Source organism: Marmota monax, unplaced genomic scaffold, assembly GCF_021218885.2.
Source record: "Marmota monax isolate L192 unplaced genomic scaffold, Marmota_monax_Labrador192_F-V1.1 WCK01_AAM20220418_F8-fsc00034, whole genome shotgun sequence".
Classification (NCBI taxonomy): Eukaryota; Metazoa; Chordata; class Mammalia; order Rodentia; family Sciuridae; genus Marmota; species Marmota monax.
Window position 1 is genome coordinate 10589087 of NW_026693934.1, and position 23405 is coordinate 10612491.

Here is a 23405-nt window from a genome sequence, read left to right on the forward strand (position 1 = left end):
AGGGGAGGAGAGCAGGCTGCACCCCCATCCTGTGGAGACCTAAACGCAGAACTTCCACCGCAGGATTCTGCCTCTGACCCAGCAACAGGCCAAGTCCCACCCAGCAGGACCCACCTGTCCTGGGCCCCACTTGACAGAGGAGTCACTGAGATCTAGAACAGGCAGTAGGGTGAGTGGCCAGCTACGGCGAACAGTCGCCCAGAACCAGCAGGGGAGGGCTGTGGAAGGGTCACAGTGCAGTCCCCCATGGTCTGCAACCACGGGATGGGGGAAGACCAGGGCCATGTCCTCTCGTTTGAATTGCTCAGATTCTCATTAATCTATTTATACTCCCACTTTGTCCCTATAAGAATTTAAGGAGACCTTTAAATTCAACAGGAGAGAACACAAAGAAAAGTGACAGCCAAGGCACAGGAAGGCGGCCAGGGGCATGGGAAGGGCAGTGGCAGGTGCTGCTCCGCTGGCTGGGAGGGAACATAGTCATCGGAGCCCTTACCCAACATCTGACCTGGTGGAGACCGAGAATTCAGGATGGCTCGGGTGGCGGGGAGGGAGTCTACACCGCCCGGGGGCGGAGGGGGGGGGGGCGCGTACGCCTGGCACACGGCAGGCCCTTCAAAAGCTCAGGTGGAGGCGGGACAGCCGGCGTCCCAGTGCCTCTGGTGGTTTCTTCCAGTCCGTGTCCTTTAACCCACAGGACAACCCAGCGTTTCCCTAAGGGTCCGACTAGAACGTGTCCCTTGGGGGCCCCGAAAAGACACTGGGCAGGGCTTCTGCGCCCGCTGGAGAGAAAGGCACCCCGTACTTCGGGGTACGGGGGGAGGGGACACCTGGCCAGGGGTGCTGCGCAAGGGAAGCCTCCCTGGAAGAGGAGGCTGGGGACACCAGGGAAGGACCGCTCCCCCGCCGGAGGCCGCACAGCAGCGGGTACTTGGAGGGGTGGAGGGGACAACGGTAAGAGGCACAATAGGTCCTCGCTTGAAACCCCACTGTCCCACCTCTGGAGTCAGCACTGGACCCTGAGCCAGGGCTGGTCTAATTACAGGGGACTCCGATTCCACCGAGATCGCGAGGCCCTTTTAAAAGTTTGTCCCCAAACAAAACCCCTCTCTCCGCCTCGCCGCGGGAGGCTCTGAGGACAGACGCGGTTGCCCTCCTCCACCCCTTCGGAAACAACAATGGGCAGCCGGCCGAAAGAGAACCGGGGAAGCAAGTGTGGAAAATCCCCCAATTTTGCACTGTCAACTGCTGGGCGCTCGGCGAGCCAGCGGCTTCCGTGCTGCCCCCGCGCGTCACTCAGCGGGACTGCATCCCGGGAGGGAGGGGCGCCGCCGTTGATCTCCTGGTTCTCAGACTCTGAGGACGCATCTTGGGTAGGGAATAATGTTCGGTTCCTAAAGTCGAAATCTTACCGCGCCTTGCACTTTCCTGAGCCAAAAACGTGCAGTGACTTGCTTTTAGTGGATCATCACATCTTTCCACCAGCGGTGCTCTTTTTTTTTTTTTCCTTGACATTAAGTCAAAGACAATGCATTAAAGAATTGATGAAGTGTGTCTTCAGGGGACCAAGATAGCCACTGAGCCCAGGAGCAGCGATAGCTCTTCCCAACTCTCAAAAGCATGCATTCTAAGCGCTGCCTCCAGCAAACAACTCCCCTTATGGTCCCATACAATCTTAGGACTGTGGGGAACCTTGGCTACTGGGCAGAATCAGGTAAAAAGAAAAGGAAACCGCAAATAGAAGCTCCCACTGACTGTCAGGCCCGGGCTGTGCCTGTATGATCTCAATGGAAATCCACAGCAATCCTTCAATGGACGTGTGAACACCAAAGACAGCAACCTGAAGAAAGCTGTTCAGGCAGTGAGGGCTAGCACCTACATTCCACGCCGATGCTCTCAAGTATTCAATGATTCTTAAAGCAACTTGACTTCAGGCTTGTGACTCATCTGACCTGATGTTGAGATCCTAGAAATTCACCTGTCACCCCCTGAAATCTCATGGTGCATGTGCCAGGTTTAAGTCAAAGTGGAAGATTGAGTAAAATCCTGTAGCCAACAAAGAAGATTTTCTTCCTTCTAAAAGAATTCAAGAAATGAAGGGCTTCCTGAATAATTGGGTTTCCCTGGTGGTTTCGGGATTTGTTTGTTTATTTTTGTACAGAAGCTTGAACCCAGGATTCAATCCAGGTTAACCCAGGAGCGCTTAACCACTGAGCCACATCCCCAGTCCTTTCCATTTTTTTTATTTTGAGACAGGGTCTCGCTAAGTTGTATAGGGCCTTCCTAAGTTGCTGAGGCTGGCTTTGAACTTGCGATCCTCCTGCCTCAGCCTCCCAAGCCACTGAGATTTAGATATGCACCACTGTGCCTGGTCCCAGTCAGCTATAATGGCAAGGAGGAAGTTTGATTCAACCCCTCTGGAGGAGATGTCGTTGCTCCATGGGTCAGGCTGTTCTGGCTCCCTTTGCAGATTGTCACATAGGCAAAAACTCACTGGGGACCCTACACCAGGCCCTTCTTTCCTCTCTGGAGTCAGTTTCCCCATTGTGACCAAGAGATCGTCACTGGTGGGTCCCAGATCAAGCACAGAAGGTTTTCTTGGCCTTCCTAAAGTATCCCAGCTTTCTCTTGACCATTCTGGGACCATATTCCCACTTGGCAGCAGTGACTATCACCAGCACAGAGAAGTGGCTCCTCTAGACCTTCTCACCGTCCCCCACCTCAGACCTGAGGACCAGGGAAGGGAAGGGAAGGGTTCTGGAGCCAGACAGCCCAGAATCAGGATCCCACTTCTGGTAACTGTCCCAAGCTTGGCTGGCCCTAGAACCAGTATAGTAATACTTTTGAACCTCAGTTTTCTCTTCTGTAAAATGTGTATCATAGACTTGGGCTTGCTCATGAGGTTGGAAAAGACACAGCTATAAGAAAGAAACTGGTACCCAGGGCTCTCAATACAGAACAGCCTTAATTACAATCTGCTGCTTGAAAAAGTGCTCCATCTGGGTAAGGATACCTGGTGGGTTGATAGGGCAGCTCTGCCCTGTGGCTCTGGGCTGCTGCCTCCAGCCCTGTGCAGGAAGACTCCCCAGGCCTCAGCCACAGATGGGGTCCAGGGACTGTAGGCAGAAGCAGACAGCACCAGGCACACTGCTGTGCTCCATTGTGCCACCCCTCCCCCACCACACACACACACACACACACACACACACACACTCCTAGCAAGAATGAATTCTCACCGGAGAAGCTAGATCAAGCTGCCCCCAGGCTTCCATGGTCAAGGACAGTTTTAAAGCAGCTTATAAGATGAGCAGGGCTTTCAGGTCCTGAATCTCACCAAGGACACCCCCCCGCAGAGCCTCTAGGTCACTCTATACTGTGCTCCGGGCCCTGTACCCCCCCTCTAAGTGGACCAGATATTCCTTCAATCCCTTTGGAAAACTGCATCTCCCCTTTTAGTTGGGTTTCCTTCTTGAGGATTTCTTGGTGTGATCTACCATATTTTTAAACAGCTTTTTTGAGACATAACTGACATGCTGTAAATGTCAATCAGGACCCCCACCTGCACTCAGGTCCCCAAAAGAATGGAAAATGGCATAGCTTGATGTGGACATCAGGCCTGACAGTCAAACTCACTCCCAGAGGCCACACTGGCCTGAATCAAAACAGTAAGGCCCAGGCAGGCTCCCCCTGCCACTGTGAGATTCTGGACCATCATTTCACACCCCACCCCAGTTCCTGCTCCTTGGAGGGTCTACAACCTCTGCATGGAGTCAGGGTACTGGGTGTGGCCCACTCTCAGAGCTGCAGTGTGCACCAGGCTACACCAGATCCTCCCATCCTGGGATCCACTGGAGACCCCATCTTGCAAGGTGTGCACCAACGGGAAGGCCCAGGCTGGACACAGGATGGACCCAGGACACCATCACACCCTCCAACCCACCCATGAAATCAAGAAGTTAGAATTTGCTCTGGACTCTCACAATTTTTAAATGTTGGCTCCGCTTTTTATAACTTTTTTTATTGGAGTATAAACATGAAGGTGAAAAATGCACATTGGTTGAAATTCCTTTCAAACAAGAAGAGACTGCATAAAACTGGCCCGCAGGCCTCTGCAGACATTTCAACATCTTTGCACAGAAGGACTCCCAGTGATGGTCCCAAAGCTACCCAGGGAGCAGGGAGCAAGGAAGGTGTCTTACCAGGCTCTGGGTTGGCTCCCTACCCTCCCTTTCAGTTCCTGGCCCTAGCTCGGTCGCCCCAACCCACGTGGTGCTCCCGACCCCCTGGTCTCTCGAAGTGTAGCTGGGCCCTCTTGAATTTAGAACTTCTGAGTGCCCAGCATGCAAGGTCAAGGCTTCTCCTCCGGTGAGGACAAGGGTGCCTCCAGACCTGGAGAGGAGCAGGGGACCCAATCCCCAGAGGCGCTGCCGCTGAGTGCTCCGGGCCCAGGAGGATCGCCCGGGCCTCGGTTCCGCGCTCCCTAGTCGCTCCCGACGCTTCTTGCTGACTGGAATCAGTTCCCGGTTTACAGCTGCCCGCCTCCTGGCTGCGACTTCACCGCCGGAGACACCAAACCCGGCGCCCAGCACTGGCCTGTGGCCCCCCAGTGCTCCATAGGCGGAGCCGAGGATCCGCGCGGGCGGCGACGACAAGAGGCGCCGAGGGGGCGGGCCGGGGGCGGGCCGGGGCGGGGCGGCGGCAGACTGCGGAGACGCGGCGGCGCGCGGGGCGGCGCAGAGCGTTCTCGGCGCGGAGCAGAGCGGGCTTGGTGCGGAGGGCGAGAGGCGCGGGGCGCGGGCCGGGTCGCGGCCGAGCGGGAGCCAAGCCGGAGACGGGCCCGGGAAACCGGAGCCGGGCAGGGAGCACCCATGGCGCCGCGGAGGCCCGGGGCCCGTGCCGCTGCGGGCAGCCTGGGCGCCGAGTAGCCGGGCCGGGCCGGAGCGCGGGTGGCGGCGGCGGAGGCAGCTGCGCCGGCGCCCCCCGCCCTCCCAGGCCCCGCGCCCCGCGCCCCGCGCCCGGGCCGCCGGCGATGGTGACACATGCGGCGGCGGCGCGCCGGCGGCAGGACCATGGTTGAGCGCGCCAGCAAGTTCGTGCTGGTGGTGGCGGGCTCGGCGTGCTTCATGCTCATCCTGTACCAGTACGCGGGCCCGGGGCTGAGCCTGGGCGCGCCCGGCGGCCGCGCGCCGCCCGACGACCTGGACCTCTTCCCCACGCCAGACCCGCACTACGAGAAGAAGTACTACTTCCCAGTGCGCGAGCTGGAGCGCTCGCTGCGCTTCGACATGAAGGGCGACGACGTGATAGTCTTCCTGCACATCCAGAAGACAGGCGGCACCACCTTCGGCCGCCACCTCGTGCAGAATGTGCGCCTCGAGGTGCCCTGCGACTGCCGGCCCGGCCAGAAGAAGTGCACCTGCTACCGACCCAACCGCCGCGAGACCTGGCTCTTCTCTCGCTTCTCCACGGGCTGGAGCTGCGGGCTGCACGCCGACTGGACCGAACTCACCAACTGCGTTCCCGGCGTGCTGGACCGCCGCGACCCCGCCGCGCTGCGCACGCCCAGGTGAGCGCCTGCTGCGGGAAGCGCGGTCGGGACCCAGGGCCTCGGGGATTCAGCGCGCGGGGCGCCCTGGAGCCTGGGTCCTGGCTCCGCCAGGCAGAGCTGGGCCAACTCTACCCCCTTGGGGCCCCCGTTCGCCTCGGCCCTTTCCAACCTGCAGGCGAGGCGCGCAAGGCTCCCAGGGAGCTCGTCAGCTCTGGCAGCTGTCACCCCTTCCCTCTGACTTCCCTCTTAACATCTCTGTGCCTGTCTTTGCTCCACGACCGGCCTGGCTGCGTGGTGCCCTGACTTCCTTCTGGGTCAGCGCCTGCTGCAGCCGTCTGGCTGCCCCACCTGCTGTGCACCGCTGGCTGGCAGGAGAGCTGATCCGCCAGGGGTACGGTCCAGGCTGGCCTCATGCAGCCCGGTGGGTCTTTGGGAGAGGAAGCGTGTTCCCTGGTGTGTGTACAGCTCACCCTGCGAGTTCACCTCCCCGCGTCCCTCTAATACCAAAAGTGGAGTGAGAAGTGAGGTCCCTCTCCCTGCACCTGTGGTGTCCCCAGCCCAACCGTGCCTGCCTGCTTTCAGCGGGGTGGGGAGGAGCTGCCAGGGAAGGGGTGGGCTCTGCCTACCGGTGTGTGCAGGTAGAACAAAGGCCCCGAGTGACCTGGGCCTGGGGGCGGGGAGAAGGCTGTGCTACCTGTCCTCCCCAGCCCAGAAAGAGAAACAAAAGCTGCCAGTTGGGGGCTCCCTTTCCAGGGAACCCACAGCCAGGTTAGAGCCGACTGAGCTGTTTTAGTAGTACCTGTTCAAGCAGACACCTTTTGTCAGGGCTCCCCTTCCCCCTATATGTGTAGGATTGAGAGACACGGGGCTGACCTGTGTGTGGACAAGGGTGCTGGGGGTTTCCTGGAAAACACTTTATAACAGATCCCCTGGCAGTGCTGGGCATCTGGCACATAAAGTTGGGATTGTTTTCCTCCCGTTCTGTTGGTGTTCACTGGCCAGATGTCAGAGCTGGGAAAGACCAGAAGTGAAGCCTTCTTGCCTGCCTTTTGTTTCTGTTTCTCTTCCTTAGGACTGAATTTGCAAACAGATTAGGGGTGGGGGGGGGGGATGCAGTGAGCCAGCCTGTGACTGACAGGATATTCCTAGGCACTCCTGGGTCAGAAAGGTAAGGGCTCCCAGGTGGGCTTGGAAGATCCTACAGGAAGGATTCGGCTAGCCTAGAGCTGGCTGGTCCATGACACTGTTTTCCCTGAGTCCTTTTTTTTTTTTTTTTTTTTTTTTTTCCTGTGAATTTTCTCAGATTTTCAGATAATAGGGATCCTGAAACTGAGGGAATATTCCCACTTTCCTTTAGTTGTACCACATTCCTCCCTCAGCAGCTAAGAAGTGGTGTTCTGGGATCTTAGTGTAATGGTTACAGAACTGCCTGTCCTGAAAGATTGTTTCTGCCCAATCTGCCCTGCACAGATGCACATTCCTGGTGCAGGACCCACCCCCGTGGTCCAGCCGCACTGTGCTATAGACAGAGCTGGGCCTGGCAGCTGTGGCTGTCCACCCTTTCACCAACCAGGGCTGTAGGCTCCAGAGCTGAATACTGACATAACCTCACCAGCCCAGGTGGACACATTCCTGCCTGCGGGAGGTTGAATCCTGTCTGTAGGAGAGCTCCAGGGGAGAGTGTGCAGACCCGTCCTGGGGTTGCCAAGAGGCTGGGGCTTTAGAAGTGAGCTTACCTAGATTGTAACCAGGGTGCTCTTTCTGCAACCCTGTGAGCCCCCAGGGTTGGGAGGCTTCTGGTCTCCTTTCTCGGAGTTTGTTCCCCAGAGCTGGAGGCCCCAGAGGAAGAGGCTCCAGCTGCCCTCCCACCCTGGAGTGGGAGGAGCAAGTGAGGTAGATGGGCCCCAGTTGCTACAGGAGAGAGGCCCCAGCACCCGCTGCCTGGGAAGCCTGTGTGGGTGCAAAGTCAAATAGATGCCTCTTAATTCTTAGACCACCAACCCCTGGGCCTGAGAGTCGCTGTCTCAGCAGCACACAGGCTGAATGGGGGCAGGGCTACCAGGGCCCTCAGGAGTCCCTCCTCTGCCTTGCCACCAAACAGGTGACGGTGCCTCCATGTCACTTCTCTCCCTCCCATCTCTTTTCATTTTTGTTCCCAGGGCTAGGTAGATTGCTTTTGTAAGGAGCTCACTGGGGAGGCACAGGAAGTCTTGGCTTTGTAAATTTACATCTCAGCTGCACCTCAGGTCACCTTCTGAGGGACCTCTAGGGCTGGAGCTGGGCCTCAGTGCTGTGGAGGCCAAGGTGCACTTCCTCCACTTTCCCAGGGACTGGTCACTCTGAGCGTAGGGCAATGTCCACAATGTCGGGATGACTGGTGTTGAGTAGCACTGGGTTTTCAGAGGACTCGGATGTCACCCTTGCTGTCTTGCTGTCTTCACCTGCCCTTCCCGCACTCTGTGTGCGTGGATGTAACCATCCAGCTGGTGAACTGAGGAGGGTCTGGGCCTGCTCCCCAGCCCTGACAGCCCCTCTTGGGTCTGGGACCTCTCTGTCTCCTCTGCCTCCTCCGAGACTCTTGTGGGGCTTGGACAAAGGCACATTTCAGGAACCTTTGCCCTGAGTCCCCTCTTCTCCCCACTTCTGGTGCCACCATCCACAGTATCGGGGGTGGGGGGTTTAAGAGAGGTAGGCTGAGTTATGGGGAAGTGGGCTTTGCTCAGCTCCCAGCCACCCCATGATGCGGCGTCCACCCAGGCTTTCTCTGAGCTGAGCACTCATTCGGGTGACAAATGGAGTTGGACAGGTTTTCACTTCCTTCCTGGAATATGGTTTGGAACTTCCAGCAGTTGTTAGTGCTTCTTGCCTTGATAGAGGAACAGGTATGAGAGCAAAGTGTTGGCAGGTCACTTTGTGGTCCCCTTCACTATGGGGGCTCTCGCCTGTTGCCGTCAGCTAGGACACTTGTGAAAACAGCCAAGAAGGAAAAGGGGGTTTCACTGACCAGCTTGGAGAGATGTGGCTGCCTACAGACACCAGGGCCAAGGCCACTCTGGTCAGTGTGTTGGCACTCCACACCCTGGTGTCACCTCGGAGGGTCCAAATGATGCACCTGTAGTCAGAATGCCCCTTCTTCCTCTTCCCATTTGCCTGAAGGTGTCACTAGAGGAAATACAGTCATGATCTTGCCTGGGTCAACCCGGAAATGTCCCTGAAATCATCTGGGCTTCGTTTGGAAAGAACCACAGAGGGTATCTGGAGACCAAGAGTGGCTTCTGGCCCACCTTGGCTGGGCTCCTGGGCACAGGTCACATCCTCTCTGCAGCAGGGCACCTTTGGGAGCATGCAGCGGGCTCCTAGTATCTGTGATACCTCCTTCAGCGACTGTGCTTCCTCATGGGAGCAGTAGAACCAGTGGTCCCTCGTCATTGACATGTCCTGTTAATGCCTATAGCTTCATCTTTGTGTGCTGCCTCACCTCCATCATCCTGAAGTCACCTCAGGTTCCAGCACCTACCTGGTGCCCAGCCTGAACTCCCCCTGTGCCTCATTGCACCCACCGTCCCCGACTGTCCTCCAGGTTACTCCACCAACTTCAGTTGCTGCTCAGATGCCCCTTCCTCCAGGAAGCCTTCCCTGTCTTCCTGTTCCTAGGTCTCTGTTGCCTTAAGTGCCCTCAGCTGCACTCCCATCTGCCACCTTGGCACATCCATAGCACTGGCTGTGCCCCAGTGTAGAACAGGTGCTGCCCTCTTGTTGGTACCAACCAGAACATTTTCCTCCAGGATCTGTGCTCCATCCTGCCTTTCCCTGTGAGTCCCTGAGTGCTGTGCTGAGATCCCAGGGACCTTCAGTGAGCCAGGACAGGTAGGGCTTAGGTCAGAGCATTCCTACAGCACTCAACAGTGCCTTCACAGTCACTTTCTTTGAGATCAAGGGAGAAAACCGGCATCCACTGCAATGGGGGCAGTTGTTTCCTGTGACCGTGAGCCAGTGACCAGGACCTGGGGCCAGACCTACATGGCCTTGAGAGGCCTTTGGCTGAGAGAAGAAGGGAATCTGAGGACAAGCTATTCCAAATTAGACTTCCACCAAAAACTCCTTCCTCGTAAGCAGACACGTAAGAAGGCAGACTGTCATTATCTTAGCTGGTTCTTGGCTAGGAGGTCATCTGCGCTATCACTTCTCTTGTCATTGTGTCCCGAGGATGAGCCCAGCCACGGCTTCTAGGCACTTCCAGTGTTCAGCCTGGGCCAGCTCTGTCTCCTGAGTCACAGAGCCCTTTGCTGATGGACACAGTGCCCACCCTGGGCTCTGAGGCCAGTGGAACAGCAGGGACATTATGGGTTCAACTGGTTGTCCTTCTCCATGGCAGATCTGAGCTGTTTGGCTCCCATTCTGGGAGCAAGGCTGGCAGTGGTGGTTCAGGCCACATTGGATCTGGAGCCCACTAGGCCAGTAGGGAGGGAGGAGGAAAGGGCTGGCATTATTATCAGTAAGAACTTGAGTCTTTCTTTCACGTGCCCCACCCCCCCACACACACACACTTTTTTATTATTGCAATGATTGTTGCGGTAGCAAGTGGAAAGAAAGTACAAGGGAGAAAAGAGAAACCATACTATTTCCCACAAGTACGTTTTCTTCTCTAATTGAAACCATAGTGTAAATTACACACCATGAGTGTTGCTCCATGTGATTCAAAACTTACTTTTAGTGACTGCAGATGATCCCCCCTTCTCTGTGCTCTGCAGTTGGCTCTCAGACGTTGAACGTGCAGATTTCTCGTTTTTTTGCTCCTGTAAGGAATGTTGCCACGGACATCCTTGTGTGCGGATATTTTACATAGCTCTGATTTCCTTTGGGAATTCCTAGGAGTGGGATTTCTGGGTTGAAGAGTCTGAGTGTTTTAATGCTCTGAATGTGAGTGTTAACCTACTTTTCACACATAGAAATTTCACACCTTATCCAGTTCTTGCCCATGGCATTCGAGTGCCCATCTTAGCAGCACCCTTGTTGGTATTATTGTGGTGGGTTTGTTTAAAGTTTGCTTCCTTAAATCGGCAAAAAAAAAAAAAAGTGCTTACCTTGTTTTTATTCCAAAGTCCTGCCCCACCCAGGCACCATTTGGGTGGCCCAGCACTTTAGGGGACTGGGGGCAGCTGTGCTTCAGTCACCCCAGCTGCCTCTCCACCTGCTCACAGATGTTTATATCTCACCCCTACTTAGAGAGGGGTGCAGCCTGGAATCAGAGGGAGCTGGGCAAGAGGCCATGGGGGTAAATAAGGAGGCTGGTGAACTGTTCTTGTCCCCTGAGTTCTCAGCGGTACTTAAGCGTGGGTTATCTCATTTGGCCCTTGATGTAGTTGGGATATTGCTTGCGTATGCGCCCCCCCACCTCTCACCAAAGGGTTTGTTTGTTGAAAGCTTAGTCCCCAATTTGGTGGTGTTGAAGTGGTGGGACCCTTAAGAGGTGGGTCACTGCCCTCAGAAGGCATTGATGTAGTTCTCATGGGACCCTGGTTAGTTCCCTAGTTGCTCTCTAGCTTCCTGTCTCACCATATGATCTCTCTCACAGCTCCACCCCGATACCATGCACCTTGAGGCTTTAACCAGATCCAAGGTGGCACCATGCCCTCAAACCTCTCAGAACTGTGAGCTAATTAACCCTCTTTTCTTACTCAGTACTCAGTCTCAGGTGTCTCATTGTAGCAGTGGAAAGCAGACCAAGGCAGCAAAGTAGGTGTGTGAAGGTTGGCCTGTTTTCCACAAAAGGAACTCAAGGCCCAGAGAAGTTTGAGAACCTGTCAGAGTCCTTATGCCTGGAGGACCAGGAGCCAGGATTTGGACATCTATCTGTCCTGAAGCCCATATGCCTGGCCGAGTCCTCTGCCGTGCCCTGCCCCACCCTCTGGTGGGGAGGACCATCCCCAGATGAGCATGGCAGCCACAGGATTCAGAATGGGTGGCCTTCCTTCTGAGACCTGGGCAGACACGCACAATTTCACATGCAGACCTGCGTCATCAGGTTTTCTGGAAAACATCTGGCAGCCTTCAAGTAGCTGCAGGATGAGAACTGGGCCACGTTCCCCGTTTACCGACAGTCAGCAGAGCCCATCCAAGGGGGCACTTAGCTTACAGCACAGCCTGGCCAGCATCTGCCACACCTGCCCTGCGGGATCAGGTGGTTCACAGGTGGTCCTTGGGACCAGAACGGCTGAGTCCACCTCCTGACCCGGATGGATGGGCCATGTGAGAGGCAGTGCTGGCAACCTGGCAAAGCTAGGGCTGAGCCCCGCTGGCCTCTGCCCCTCAGCTTCTGTGCCCTGCTGGGTGATAGACGGTAGGAGGCCTCCCTCCCCGGGTGTCCTCACCCTTTCTCTTGAAACCTTGTGGGACTGAGCTGAGTCTCTATGTGAAAGACTGCGGGGCATCTCCAGGTCAGATATCTAAAAGCACAAAGTCATGGAGGGGGCTTCTGGAGCTGGGATTCCCCCTTCCCTTTGTGTGTGCCTTGGGTTTGGGGGATTTGAAAAGGAAAATGACAGAAAGCACACTTTGGGGAGCAGGTACTATAGGCCAAGCCAACTCCCCAACCAACCAGAAACAGAAATGGCATTGAGACCCATACCTTGGAGGTGACATGTGCTTGTAAAATGTTTTGGGGGTATTTGTTTTTTCATTTCTAAAGATTCTTGTTCTTGCGTTTCCAAGAACAGTTAGCTCTTTACCTTCCCTAAGATTTTGCTGTGTGTGTTTTTTGTTTTGGAAAGAACATGTTAGGTTCACAGAAGGCCTATGCTCTGGGGTTGAGATGCTGCCCTAGCCACAGTGACAGGCCCGAGTGTGTGTGGTAGTACCAGGAAGGGTGGTCTGAGGGGTATGGAAAAGACCGTCCACTGGGAGGTGTAGACAGGAAGCAGTACTCTGGAACCAGTTAGGGTTCAGATGTGTCATCTGAGATCCACAGCTGGTGGCGAGGATGAATAGGAGCAAGAGAGCTCTGGGACAGGACAACAGAGGCCGAGGTGTTAGTGTCCATCTACCCTGGAATGCAGGACTGTTAGTTCCTGGCTATGTGACTTGTGGTCCTATTCATCCCTTGGTAAAATGCCCCCTTCCAGGTGTGGTATTGTCCCAAGTCCCCTGCATGTAGGGGCTCTCATTTTGGGAAAACATGGCATGCCCATGTACACAGGAGAGACTCCAGGTGGACATTGTTAGAGAACATCAGAGGCAGGCAGAGGACAGAGAGTATCTGGACACAGAGGCAACCTACATCCTACCCCAGTGCTGAGGAGAGGCTGGGACCTGGAGGAGCCCATCCTGAGCTGCTCTTTAACCCACTCCCGCTGGCTGTGCCCGAGGGAGCTCCTCCCAGGCCAGGCTCCCAGCCAGCTCTGTGGGTGCTGGGAGCTTTGCTGAGGACACACAGCCCATGGGGGTGTGGATGGCCTTTCCTGCAGCATGACCTGCTCCTACAAAGGCCTGAGGTTCTTTCCAGGGCAGCTGGACCATTGGGAGACCCAGCTGTCCGTCCATTCATGTCATTCACTCAGCCCTATACCCTGGCCTGGGCAGGCTGCCTGCCGCAGTGACATATCCCAAGTTCCACCACAGGCTGCACAGGACCTCTTGGGTCCTCTCTGTAGACAGGACTCTCAGACTCCAGGGGAGGAAACACAGAGACGTGCCTGCTTGCTTAGGCCCGTGGGGCATATTGGGATAGGGTCCTTCTGGAAAGAGAGCAACCCCCTGAGACAGCCTTCCTCCCTTGTCGCCGCACCCAGGGTGGCTCATGGCTCGGGGGAAAAATATTGGACCTCAGATTCCCCATCTCTAAGATAGAGATGTTTTTCTATCATTTGTTTCTATAGAGACACCAGTGACCACTTATCTGTGATTTCCTGTGACGCTGTGGTACCTTCAGTCCCATGTCTTATGGAGCCTTGACACATATAACCTCTTAGAATTTCCCGGTGCAGTTGGAGGCCCAGTTCCTCCTCTGGAAAGCAGGCTGTCAGCAGCTGCCCACAGTGCCCTGGTGAGGTGGCAAGGCTCCGGGCTGGTGCACTGCGGGGGAGGGAGCTTCAGGGAGAGCCTGCTCTCCGCATCTGTCCTTTGAGGGCTGCAGCTGCCTCTGTTTGTTTACACAGGGAACACTAAAAGGCCCACCAGGGGGGACATCAGAACAAATCAGTAATTGTCTGGCAAGATAGTGACTAGAGAGACTAAAACACAGGAGGAGTTAATTGTTTACAGAACTGTGGAGCCCACAGAGGTCAGTGGCCAGGGTCACACACCCGCTCTGGTCATGGGCAGGAGCTGGCCCCTTGTTAGTTCTCTCCCCGTGGCAGGGCCTCCAGGTCAGGGTAACAGGCCCAGGTCCTGTCCTTTCGGGGTCCCTGGGAGGACCTCTCCTCTGGTCAGCTGAAGCCATTCTGCAGAAAGTGCTTGGCACCGTGTGTGAGGTGCGTCTTGGAACACCGGCTTCCAGCTTGGACTTCATTCCCCACCTGGAACCCTCTGAGCCATGCTTATGTTCCCTGCCTTGTGGAGTGGTGGGGGCAGAGCCCAGCAAAGAGTCTGCTCCGTAAGTTCTGCTCCATTCTCCACGACAAGTAAGGACAGAAGGTGGTATGAGTGCCTGGAAGCAGGGAAGCCAGCTGGGGAGATGGGCAACCTGGAGCCGGGGACCACCAGGACATACTGGGGCAGCAACAGAGCGAGGGGAAGGAAGCCCCCGCTTGGTGCCTCTCTAGCTCTGCAACTTCTCTGCCATGGGAGAAGGTGCTTGGATTTGTGCATGCAGTCCCAATGTGGGCTCCTTTCTGTAGAAGACTACGATGAGTCTTATCTCTTTTGGGGGGACAGGAAAGGGACCTCCAAGCCAAAGCCAGGAGTTTGGCATCTGTTCTTATCCATGAATTGGTGTGCTTGAGGGCCGGCCCAGAGCTTCCCTTAAAGTAGCTAAAATCTATGCAGGTAGGGTCCCTTTATCTGGGACATCCTCCACGTGTCAACACAGGTTTTTCAAGGTGACAACTTGGGATGTTCCCTGCTTCAGCCATGGGGTCGCCATCTCACCCTGGGCTGTGGCATTGGGGACCACCCAGGCCTCTTATCGATGCCTACTTAGCAAAAGGGCTTTGCAGTGTTTGCTCCCTCGGTCTCCAGAGAGCCCCTGCCCTCTCAGGCCAGATGTGGAGGAGCTAAAGGTCTAGAAGCTATAGGAACGCAAACACCATGTGAGAGTCTTGTTCCTCAGGAAGTGGCAGTTCTTCCCCTCCCTGGTGCCCTCCAGCTGTGGGCTGAACCCAGGCTTGGATCACTTCCACAGGATGTCTGCGGGTGGTGCAGCTGGGACCCCGGGCTGTGGGTTGTGTATATCTCTGTCCCACTGCAGGTGAAGGAGAAGTCTCCAGACACCCCACCCTATTGCCACTATCCAGCATCTTCTCTTTCGAGTACCTTTTATACTTCCTTTTACACGTTGGCCGCAGACCTGTGAATCCCTTAAACCATACGTAGTGCTGTTTTGAGGTTTCAGACTTTCTAGAACCCCGTATCAAACTGTATTTAACCTTCTACAACCTGCTGTCTTCTCTCAGCCTGTTTCTGAGATGTATCTATGCTGGTCCATGACATGCATATTTAATCCATCCACTGCCGGATTTATTGTCATCGCTGTCTAGACATAGCTCCCTTTCCCTCTGCTTTGTTCTGAAAAGAGCCGGGAGCATGTTTGGCTTTGGCTGTCACAATCCTGGTGATAGTGATTGTGCCTGCACCTGGTTCTTGTGTGTCCCTAGCAGTGGGTCAGAGGGCATTCTGTCCTCAACCCAGAGTGGTTCCTCCACCCGACACCTGTGCTGTGTCAGGTTCCCCCCTGCTTGGCTGACGGACGTGGGCATTTTTGCAATCCAGGAGCTGTAAACAGAGACCACTGTGGTCTCAGTGCACATTTGCGCTACTCTAGTGAGATCTTCATGGGGTGTTTATTGGCCACAGAGGTGTTCACCATCGGTTGTCTGTGTCTTTAGTCTGGGTTTTCCCTGGAGTTCCCTATTGATCTGGGGCAGTGTTCTCTGTGTATCTTGGTGTCAGACTCTGTGGGTGATAAGCCCAGCAGGCATCTCCTCCCACGAGCCCGTTCACTCTGTGGACCTGTGATTTATGGCACCTGCACCAGGTAGGGGTCGAGCTGGACAGGGCACACCCTGTCCTTTGTCCAGTGTCATGTGTACATGTGGGCAGGGGTGTGCCTGATGACCTCTGAACCCCTCTGGGACCTTGCTGGTCATGGGATCTCAGCCAGAGGCCTCAAGGCTGAATGGGTGGACAGATGGCCAGCTGACTGCTGTCCTCACTGCAGTGTGGACACCCCCGGGGCCTTCCCTGGAGATGCTCAATAGTATCCAAGGCAGCAGCTGTACAGGCTGAGCCCAGGAGGACCAGTGAAGCCATCAGGCCCTTCTGGTATTGGCCCCCTTATAAGGGTTCCTGTGAGATTGAGTTGGAAGAAAACAGCTAAGCACAGAGCCGGGAACCCACTGCTCTGGAGTTCACAGGACCCTCCCCCTTCCACATGGAGATCTGAGTGGGCCTTGCCCAGGTAAGGCCTGCCCTTGTTACCCACTCAACCTGACCTTGATGCTGGACACTCACCCTGGGCCTCAGTCTCCCCCAGTGACAGTGCCAGCACTGCATAAGTAGCATCCAGGAGAGGAACCCATCACCATGTCACCTGGGAACCTACTTCCACCCAAGTTGGACCCCCTGCTGCCTGGGGATGAGTAGCCCCCAAGTCCCTGTCCAAAATAAGAAAGCTCTTGCTGCTGCTGCTGCAGGGCTTGCAAGACCCCAAGATCAAACATGGGCACCCACTAGCAGCCCATGGGAAGCAGGGAGAGCGTTTCCCCTCTGAGTAATGAACGCCAAAACTCACATGTAAATATTTACCTCTCTGGAGCTTTGGCATCTTTGGGAAATGGGGACCTGCCAGCACTGAGGTTTTGTGTTTGCATCACCATGGCAAAAGGCAGGATGGGATGCCCTTTCCTAGCAGTGAGCCTGGGGGTGTGAGTGTGGCACCATGACTTCTCTGGAGTCCTGATGCCATCATGTGGAGTAAAGCTGCCCAAGGTGGCATAGCCGGGGAATGGAGGCATGTGGGCATCCCTGCCCTAGGTCACAGTCCTAGGAGCAGAGTGTGGCTATGGCTGAGTACCACCCTCACATGGTGCCAAGCATTCCTCATACAAGCCTCACTATCAAGGGCCCCATCTTACAGCTGAATAAACCCAGGGGCAGAGGACCTACATAACTTGTCACCTAACATCCCACGTGGCAGAGCCAGATTCACACACAGGCCTGTGGCTCCACAGTTCCCCCTCAGCCCTTCCCATGGCAAGGAGCCAGGCAGTTCTCCCTGCCAGCAGAGCCAGAAGTCTGTCAGAGTGTGGACTCATGGCCACCAAATGGTGCTGCTTCATGGGTGGGCTTGCCAGGTCCTGAGGAGAGCTCCCTGAGTGACCACCAGCCCCCACTTCTCAGAGTCCAGCTGAATGAATTTGGCTGCCTGGCCCCAAACAGCCAAATCATCAGGTCTAACATGGCGGCTCCCTGGAGAGATCCAAAGGCAGGGTGGGGGAAGGCAGAGCAGATGGTCTCTCAGGGGAGTCTGGAGGTGTCTGATGTCACCTGGAAGGAGAGGCCCTGCCCAGGCACGAAGCCTACAGGTTCCAGCCCTTCCTGGAGAACAAAGGCCTCAGCTGGCCAGGCTGGAATCCTCCTTGCCTGCTCCCGGCCCTCCAGGGTCGGGCTCAGAGGGGCTCCTTCAGCACTTCCTCTCCAGCGCCTGCTCCCTCTGGCAGGCAGGCAGGTCCAGGCGGTTGGCTTTGTTCGTGCAAGTCCCGGCAGAGCTGTTTGTCGGCCCACCTCCTGAACCCTGAGAAAGTTCAGGGCCTCCTGCGTGCCCTTCGGGAAGCAGAGTCCTGTAAGGGGAGATTTTTTCCTTTGCTTTCCTGGAAGCTGGACTGGCAGCGTGCCCAGGGGAAAACATACTTTTTACAAAGAGTGGTCAGGTTTCAGCCAAGTGGGTAAAAGGCAGGAATGGGGACTGATGGGCTGCTCCAGGGCTGCAGCACATCAGCCCCCAGCCCCACTGCTCAAGCACTTGGATTGAAAGGGGGTCCCAGGCAGGCTTCAGGCCAGACTCTCTCAGGGGTATGGAATGTACTCAGGCCAGCAGAGGATGAAGAATCCCTGAGTAAAAGAGCTGAGGGGCCCCAGCAACCTGAGGCATCTTCCTTCTGGCTCCTTCTTCAGCACAGGGCCCCCTCTTACTTTGCGGGTCCCTTGCTTTGGCCGATGAGATGCTCAGAAGTCTCCAGAAGCAAAGATTGTGTGGCCAGTGTCGGGACTCCCTCATCCACCACAGCCCCAGTCTGCGGGCCCAGCCCTTTGCCATGGCCCCATCCAAGTTGGCAAGTAACTCATCGAATGGGGCCTTCCGGACTAGAGAACCCACACAGCTAGGGAGATGGGCATTACTTGGTACATCATGAAACTGTGGCTAGCTGAGCAGACCACTCCAATCCCTATTGCCCACTCTCATTCTCAGCACCCTACCCAGTCTGAACCTTACTGTCACTGGTCACTGTTCCCTGACCTTTTATACTTCCTTTTACACATTGGCCGCAGACCTGTGAATCCCTTAAACCATACATAGGGCTATTTTGTCCTCTGCCAGCCAGACCAGAGGTGCTTGAGGAGGAACTGAGCATGAAGGAAGTAACCCCGGGGGACATGGATGGTGATAACGTAGCATTGCCCTCACAGTGCAGCCCATGGGGGTGGGGGGTATGGAGTAAAGTTACTGCCGAGCCCAGCTGGCCTCTTGCATGACAGTGACCCCTTCATGTGACACATTACATAAGCTATTCTGGGGCATCAGGAAGACCTTCAGAGCTGAAGGCCTTCATGGGTGCAGGGATACTTGGTCTTAGGAAAGGGAGCAGGTAGCCATCTCCTGGGAAGATGACATGGTGTAGGGACATCAGCTCTGAGCAGCTGCCCTGTGTGAGAGTCAGCCAGGGCAGAGCCATCCCTGTCAGTCTTCTGGTGAGTACCTCATTTCCCACTTGCAGGTGGGAGAACCACTCAGAGTTGAGGGACTCCGCCAAGGTACTGAACTAGTCATCAGCAGGATGGGATTTACCCCAGCTAGCCCAGAGGTCTTTGGAGAGTCCTGTGCTGACATCCATTAACAAGGCAGCCTGTCAGAGACCCAGAACATTGCCGTCTATGGCAGTCCCTTATTTCTTCCACCTGCTCCTTTAGCCAAAGGTAGACAGTTCAGCCCCATGCAGTACTCAGCAAAAGGGTACTTGGAATAGCGGTGGTCTCTGTCCTAAGAGGTTCATGGCCCTCCTGCTGTCAGGCCTGGCACTTGCACCATCCCTGTCTCCTGGGGACCACCAAGCCCTGGGGAAATCAATCTTCCAAAGGGCCAACATACTTTAGATAAGTAGACATGGCTAGTGGTATCCCCCAAGGGACAGCTGTAAATTCTCCAGAGAAACAGAACCCATAGGATGTAAATCGGTACGTAGGTGCACGGGTATGTGGATGGATTGAGTAGGTGGGTGAATGGTTGAATGGGAATTGGCTCTCGTGATTATAGTGACAGATGTTTTACAGTAGTCTTCTGCAAGCTGGAGACCAGGGAAGCCAGTGTGGCATGACTCAGTCTAAGACCAAAGGCCTGATAACCTGGAACTCTGATGTCCAAGGACAGGAGGAAGGTGTCCCAGCTCCAGAGAGCAAATCTGCCCAGATTCTGCCATTTTGATCTGTGCAAACCCCCAGCTGTTTGCATAGTGCCCACCCACATTGGGTGAGAGTGGGCCTTCCTTACTTGGTCCATTGATTGAAATGTTCCTCTCCTTCTGAAACCACCTTCAGACATGTCCAGAGAGTGTGCTTTACCAGCTATGGGGGTATCCTTCCTGTTGTCAAGTTGACGCCTAAAATTAGCCATTACTAGATCCTTTGAGTTGGGACCTGAGATGGAAACAAGTGTTGGGCAACAGCTTGGTGGGGCAGCCAGAGTGGCAGCAGCGTTCTTCAGAGAGCGCCTTGGTCATGTATTTTGAGGCACCCACTTAATGACCCCCTCCAGCAGGCAAGCTGCTTATTACAAAGTAATAGGATATTGGCAGGATATTCAGCAGGTAGCAGATGTCCCCAGCCATGTATGCAAGAGCTTCCTGGCCTCAGCAGGAGAGATTTGGTGGCCAGCAGTATATAAGTGGATCACCTTCAGGGTTTCTGCTAGCCCTGGACAGCAAAGAAGCAGAGCAGCTCTAGGGCCAGGCCCCCTGCAGTGTACCCTGCAGACATTGTCCCCTGCTGCTGCTGCCTCCTGGGTACTCCTCCCTTGCTCCACCATCAGGCTGGGCCTTGCCTCCTCTGGTTTCTTAGTCTACAAAACAGGGTTGTGCACCCCAAGCTGTGGCAAGGGTGAAATGAAGCCAGGAATCAGCACATGGAGCAGATCAGCATGGTCTGAAAGGTTCTGAAGGGGTCAGGGCTGGGGCCCCCACAGGCGTGCCCCAGACCTTCATCCTTGGGTTGCCTTAACTGTCCCCAGCAAATGGCAGAGTAAGTGCTAGCAAGTGCTGGCCGTCTTGTCTGATCTAGAAGGCCAGAAGGCTGGCCGTGTCCCTTACCATTTGTACAGCTAGGAAGACCAAGCACAGAGCAGCAGCCTTCTCACAAGGTGACCCACAGGAGCCCTGCACAGCCTGGCCACCCACCCTTTAGTTCCTAGAGCCCTGGGAAGTGCCTTAAACCAAGCAACAGGTGGGGAGGCGTCCCAGGGGTTGACCAGAAGAGAGCCAGCCACAGGTCAAGGAGGCAGCACAGGAAGCTGAGGTAAGTGACAACCAAGTGCTTCTGTGCAGAGCCTTCCCTGGGCCTTCAGAAGGAACTAAAACCTACCCTTCAGGAGCTGCTGCCCAAACCTGAAGGAGCTGCAGAGGAGTGAGGGACGGAGTGCTCTGGTCACAGATGTTCTCAGCAGGAGGCCCAGTGAGAACAGCCATACACACACACACACACACACACACACACACACACTACACACGGCCTGCCTGACCCAAGCATGCTGCTGCCAGCACTCTTGACTTCCAGGTCTGTGAACTTGGGGGTCCCACAGCTCAACAGCTGGCCTCCCCCTGTGGTGGCCCTGGCAGCAGCACCAGCTTAAGGCGCGGGCCTTGCTGGAAGCCACTGAACAGCACTCTGCTCTTCAGTTTTACCATGTGCAGCAACACCGTGTATTTGCAGGTGCTGGTAGGTGTTCTTGAAGGGCAGGACTGACTTCATGGCTCAGCCACAAATGTCTTTTATTATGTAGGGAGAGCACCCAGGGCACCACGGAGAGTCCAGTCCTTTGCCTTCCCTCCCCTCGTGCCATCTAGGATCTTGGTGAGCTAGGTGTCCCCAACTGGTCGTCAGCCTCACTGCTGCCTGCATGAGCTGGTGGAAGAACAGGCCAGTGGAGCCCCAAGAAGACTGTCTGCCACGGTTTCCATCAGTGCAGGGAATCCTGTTGGGAGCTGGGCCCTGCTTGGCAGGATCAGCCACAGGCTTTACACCTGTACAGGTATGTCCTCAAGAGCAAGAGTTTGGGAGAGTCCCAGGGCTGACCAGGGCAGCACAAGGCACTAACCCCCCAACAAGCACACGTGTGCACGCTCCCAGCAGCAGCTCAGGCCTCAAAGCCAGCGGTGACTCAAACATTCTGGAACGAGAATTCCTTTTTTCCTTACAAGTGGTTGGCACTTTGAGACATTTCCTCCCATTTGAAATTCCTTCCCACTAGTTCCCACTAAAAGCTGAGCAATTTTCCACTCGGTGGCTGGGCTGCTCCTAAATCCCCAGCTCTCAGAATGCAGCCAGGATATCAGAGGAAAAGTGTTTTCACAGGTGATTTGTAGAAAAGGGGGTGGGGGGCAACCTGGAGCCTCCATGTGTGGGGTGGGATCTCCTGCCCATGAGGGTGACTACAGGAGCCAGACTCCAGTGGTGTGTTCTTAGGACTCCCTTCTGCCCTTCCAGGGAAAGTGGACCCTGCTTGCACCACAGGGGCCCAGGAGTATGGGTGTGGTGCTGAAGGTGTGGTTGGCAGTGTTAGCAGGATGCCAGGTCCAAGTTGTTTTTGCTGGTTTTATTTTGGTGTTTGTTCAGTTTTTTGGTACCAGGGATTGAACACAGGGGTGCTCAACCACTGAACCACATCCCCGGCCCCCTTTTTTAAAATTAGTTTATTTAGAGACAGGGTCTTGCTGAGTTACTTAGCACCTCACTAAGTTGCTGAGGCTGGCTTTGAACTCATGATCCTCCTGCCTCCGCCTCCTGAGCCACTGGGATTACAGGCATGTGCTACTGCTCAGGTTCTGATGTTTTCTAAGCCTGGTTGAAGAGATCAATTACAAATGGGAGGCTGGATGCACAGAGAGTCATGGCAGAGAGGGCATCTGCCCCTCCCCTTCTCACTGGAGAGTGGCCTCTGGGGATGGACCTCGCAGAGGCTGGAGGACTGTAGCCACTGGAGCTACTCGGCTGAGGAGTGAGGGGTACAGGGATAGGGGGCAGGCTGGCTATGGAAGCCACACATTGGATGACAGCAGCTACAGTGTTGGTTTTAGGGAGGGAAGGGGCCTTCCTAGCCTCCAGTTTGTCCCCTCCCTGCAAGGGATGTGCTCTCTGCCCCTCAGGAGGAGGCGTGCTCACCAAGGCCCCGCTGTTTGACCAGAGTACAGAAACAGGTTCTCCTCCAGGTCACACCTGAGTCCTGGACCATGCCCAGGTGCACTTCTGCCCCATCCAAGGCCAACTCTGGTGCCTTCAGTCTTCCCTTTGGTCCTATCATTCCAAGAGAGTCTAGGAGACGGTGAGTGGCAGGTTTAGACCAAGTGGACATCATGTATCCTCAGTCACTGAGGATCCCCAGGATGGCAGCACCCAGAGAAGGACCACCATCTTTCCTGAGAAGCCTGCGACAGGCATTCCATTGTGGGGAACCTTTTGGTTTTTTACTTGTAAAATATACACAACGTGAAATTTATGAAGTGAACCATTTTGTGGTACAGTTCGGTGGTATTAAGTCCCTTGTCAGCCTTCATGCCATCCATCTCCCAAACTTTTTTTTTTTTTTAATCTTCCCAAACTGAGATTACCCATTCAACCAGGACACCCTAGTCCCCTTTTCTCAGCCCCTGGCAACCACCATTCTACTTTCTATCTCTAGGAATTTAACTGTGCTGGGTACCTCATGATGTTTGTATTTTTGTGACTGGCTTTGCATATTGTCTTCAGGGTTTACCCAGGTTGTCATATGTCAGAATTTCCTTCCATTTTAAGGCTGGTTAGATGCCATTGTGTCCATAGACCCCATCTTGCTAATCTGCTCATCAGTGGACACTTGAGTTGCTTCCACATTTTGTTGCTGTGAATGATTGCTGCTGTGAACATAAGTGTACAAACACCTATTCAAGTTCCTGTTTTCAGTTCTTTGGGGCATGGACCTAAAAGGGGAAGTACAGAATGATATAGTGATTCTATGTTTCATTTTTTGAGAAACCACCCTACTGTTGTCCCACCAGCAACGTACGGGGGTTCTATTTTCTCTGCATCCTTGCCCGCATTTCTTATTTCTGGATCATTTGTTTTGTTTTAATTTCTTTTTTTTTTTTTAATTCTTTTTTTTTTTAGTCATTGGTGGACCTTTATTTAATTTATTTATTTGTATGTGGTGCTGAGAATTGAACCCAGGGCCTCACACATGCTA

At 54.9% G+C, this 23405-nt stretch overlaps 1 protein-coding gene across 1 annotated transcript in view; it reads left to right on the top strand.

Annotated features, from left to right (window-relative positions):
* Positions 1-4991: 4991 nt before the first annotated feature.
* The window catches only part of Hs6st1 (heparan sulfate 6-O-sulfotransferase 1), a 46866-nt gene continuing 28452 nt past the window's right edge, over positions 4992-23405 (top strand). Inside the window, exon 1 of the mRNA XM_046463685.2 lies at positions 4992-5566. Within this exon, the coding sequence (XP_046319641.1) occupies positions 5040-5566 (527 nt within the window). The 5' untranslated portion in view covers positions 4992-5039. The remainder of the gene's footprint in view (positions 5567-23405) is intronic.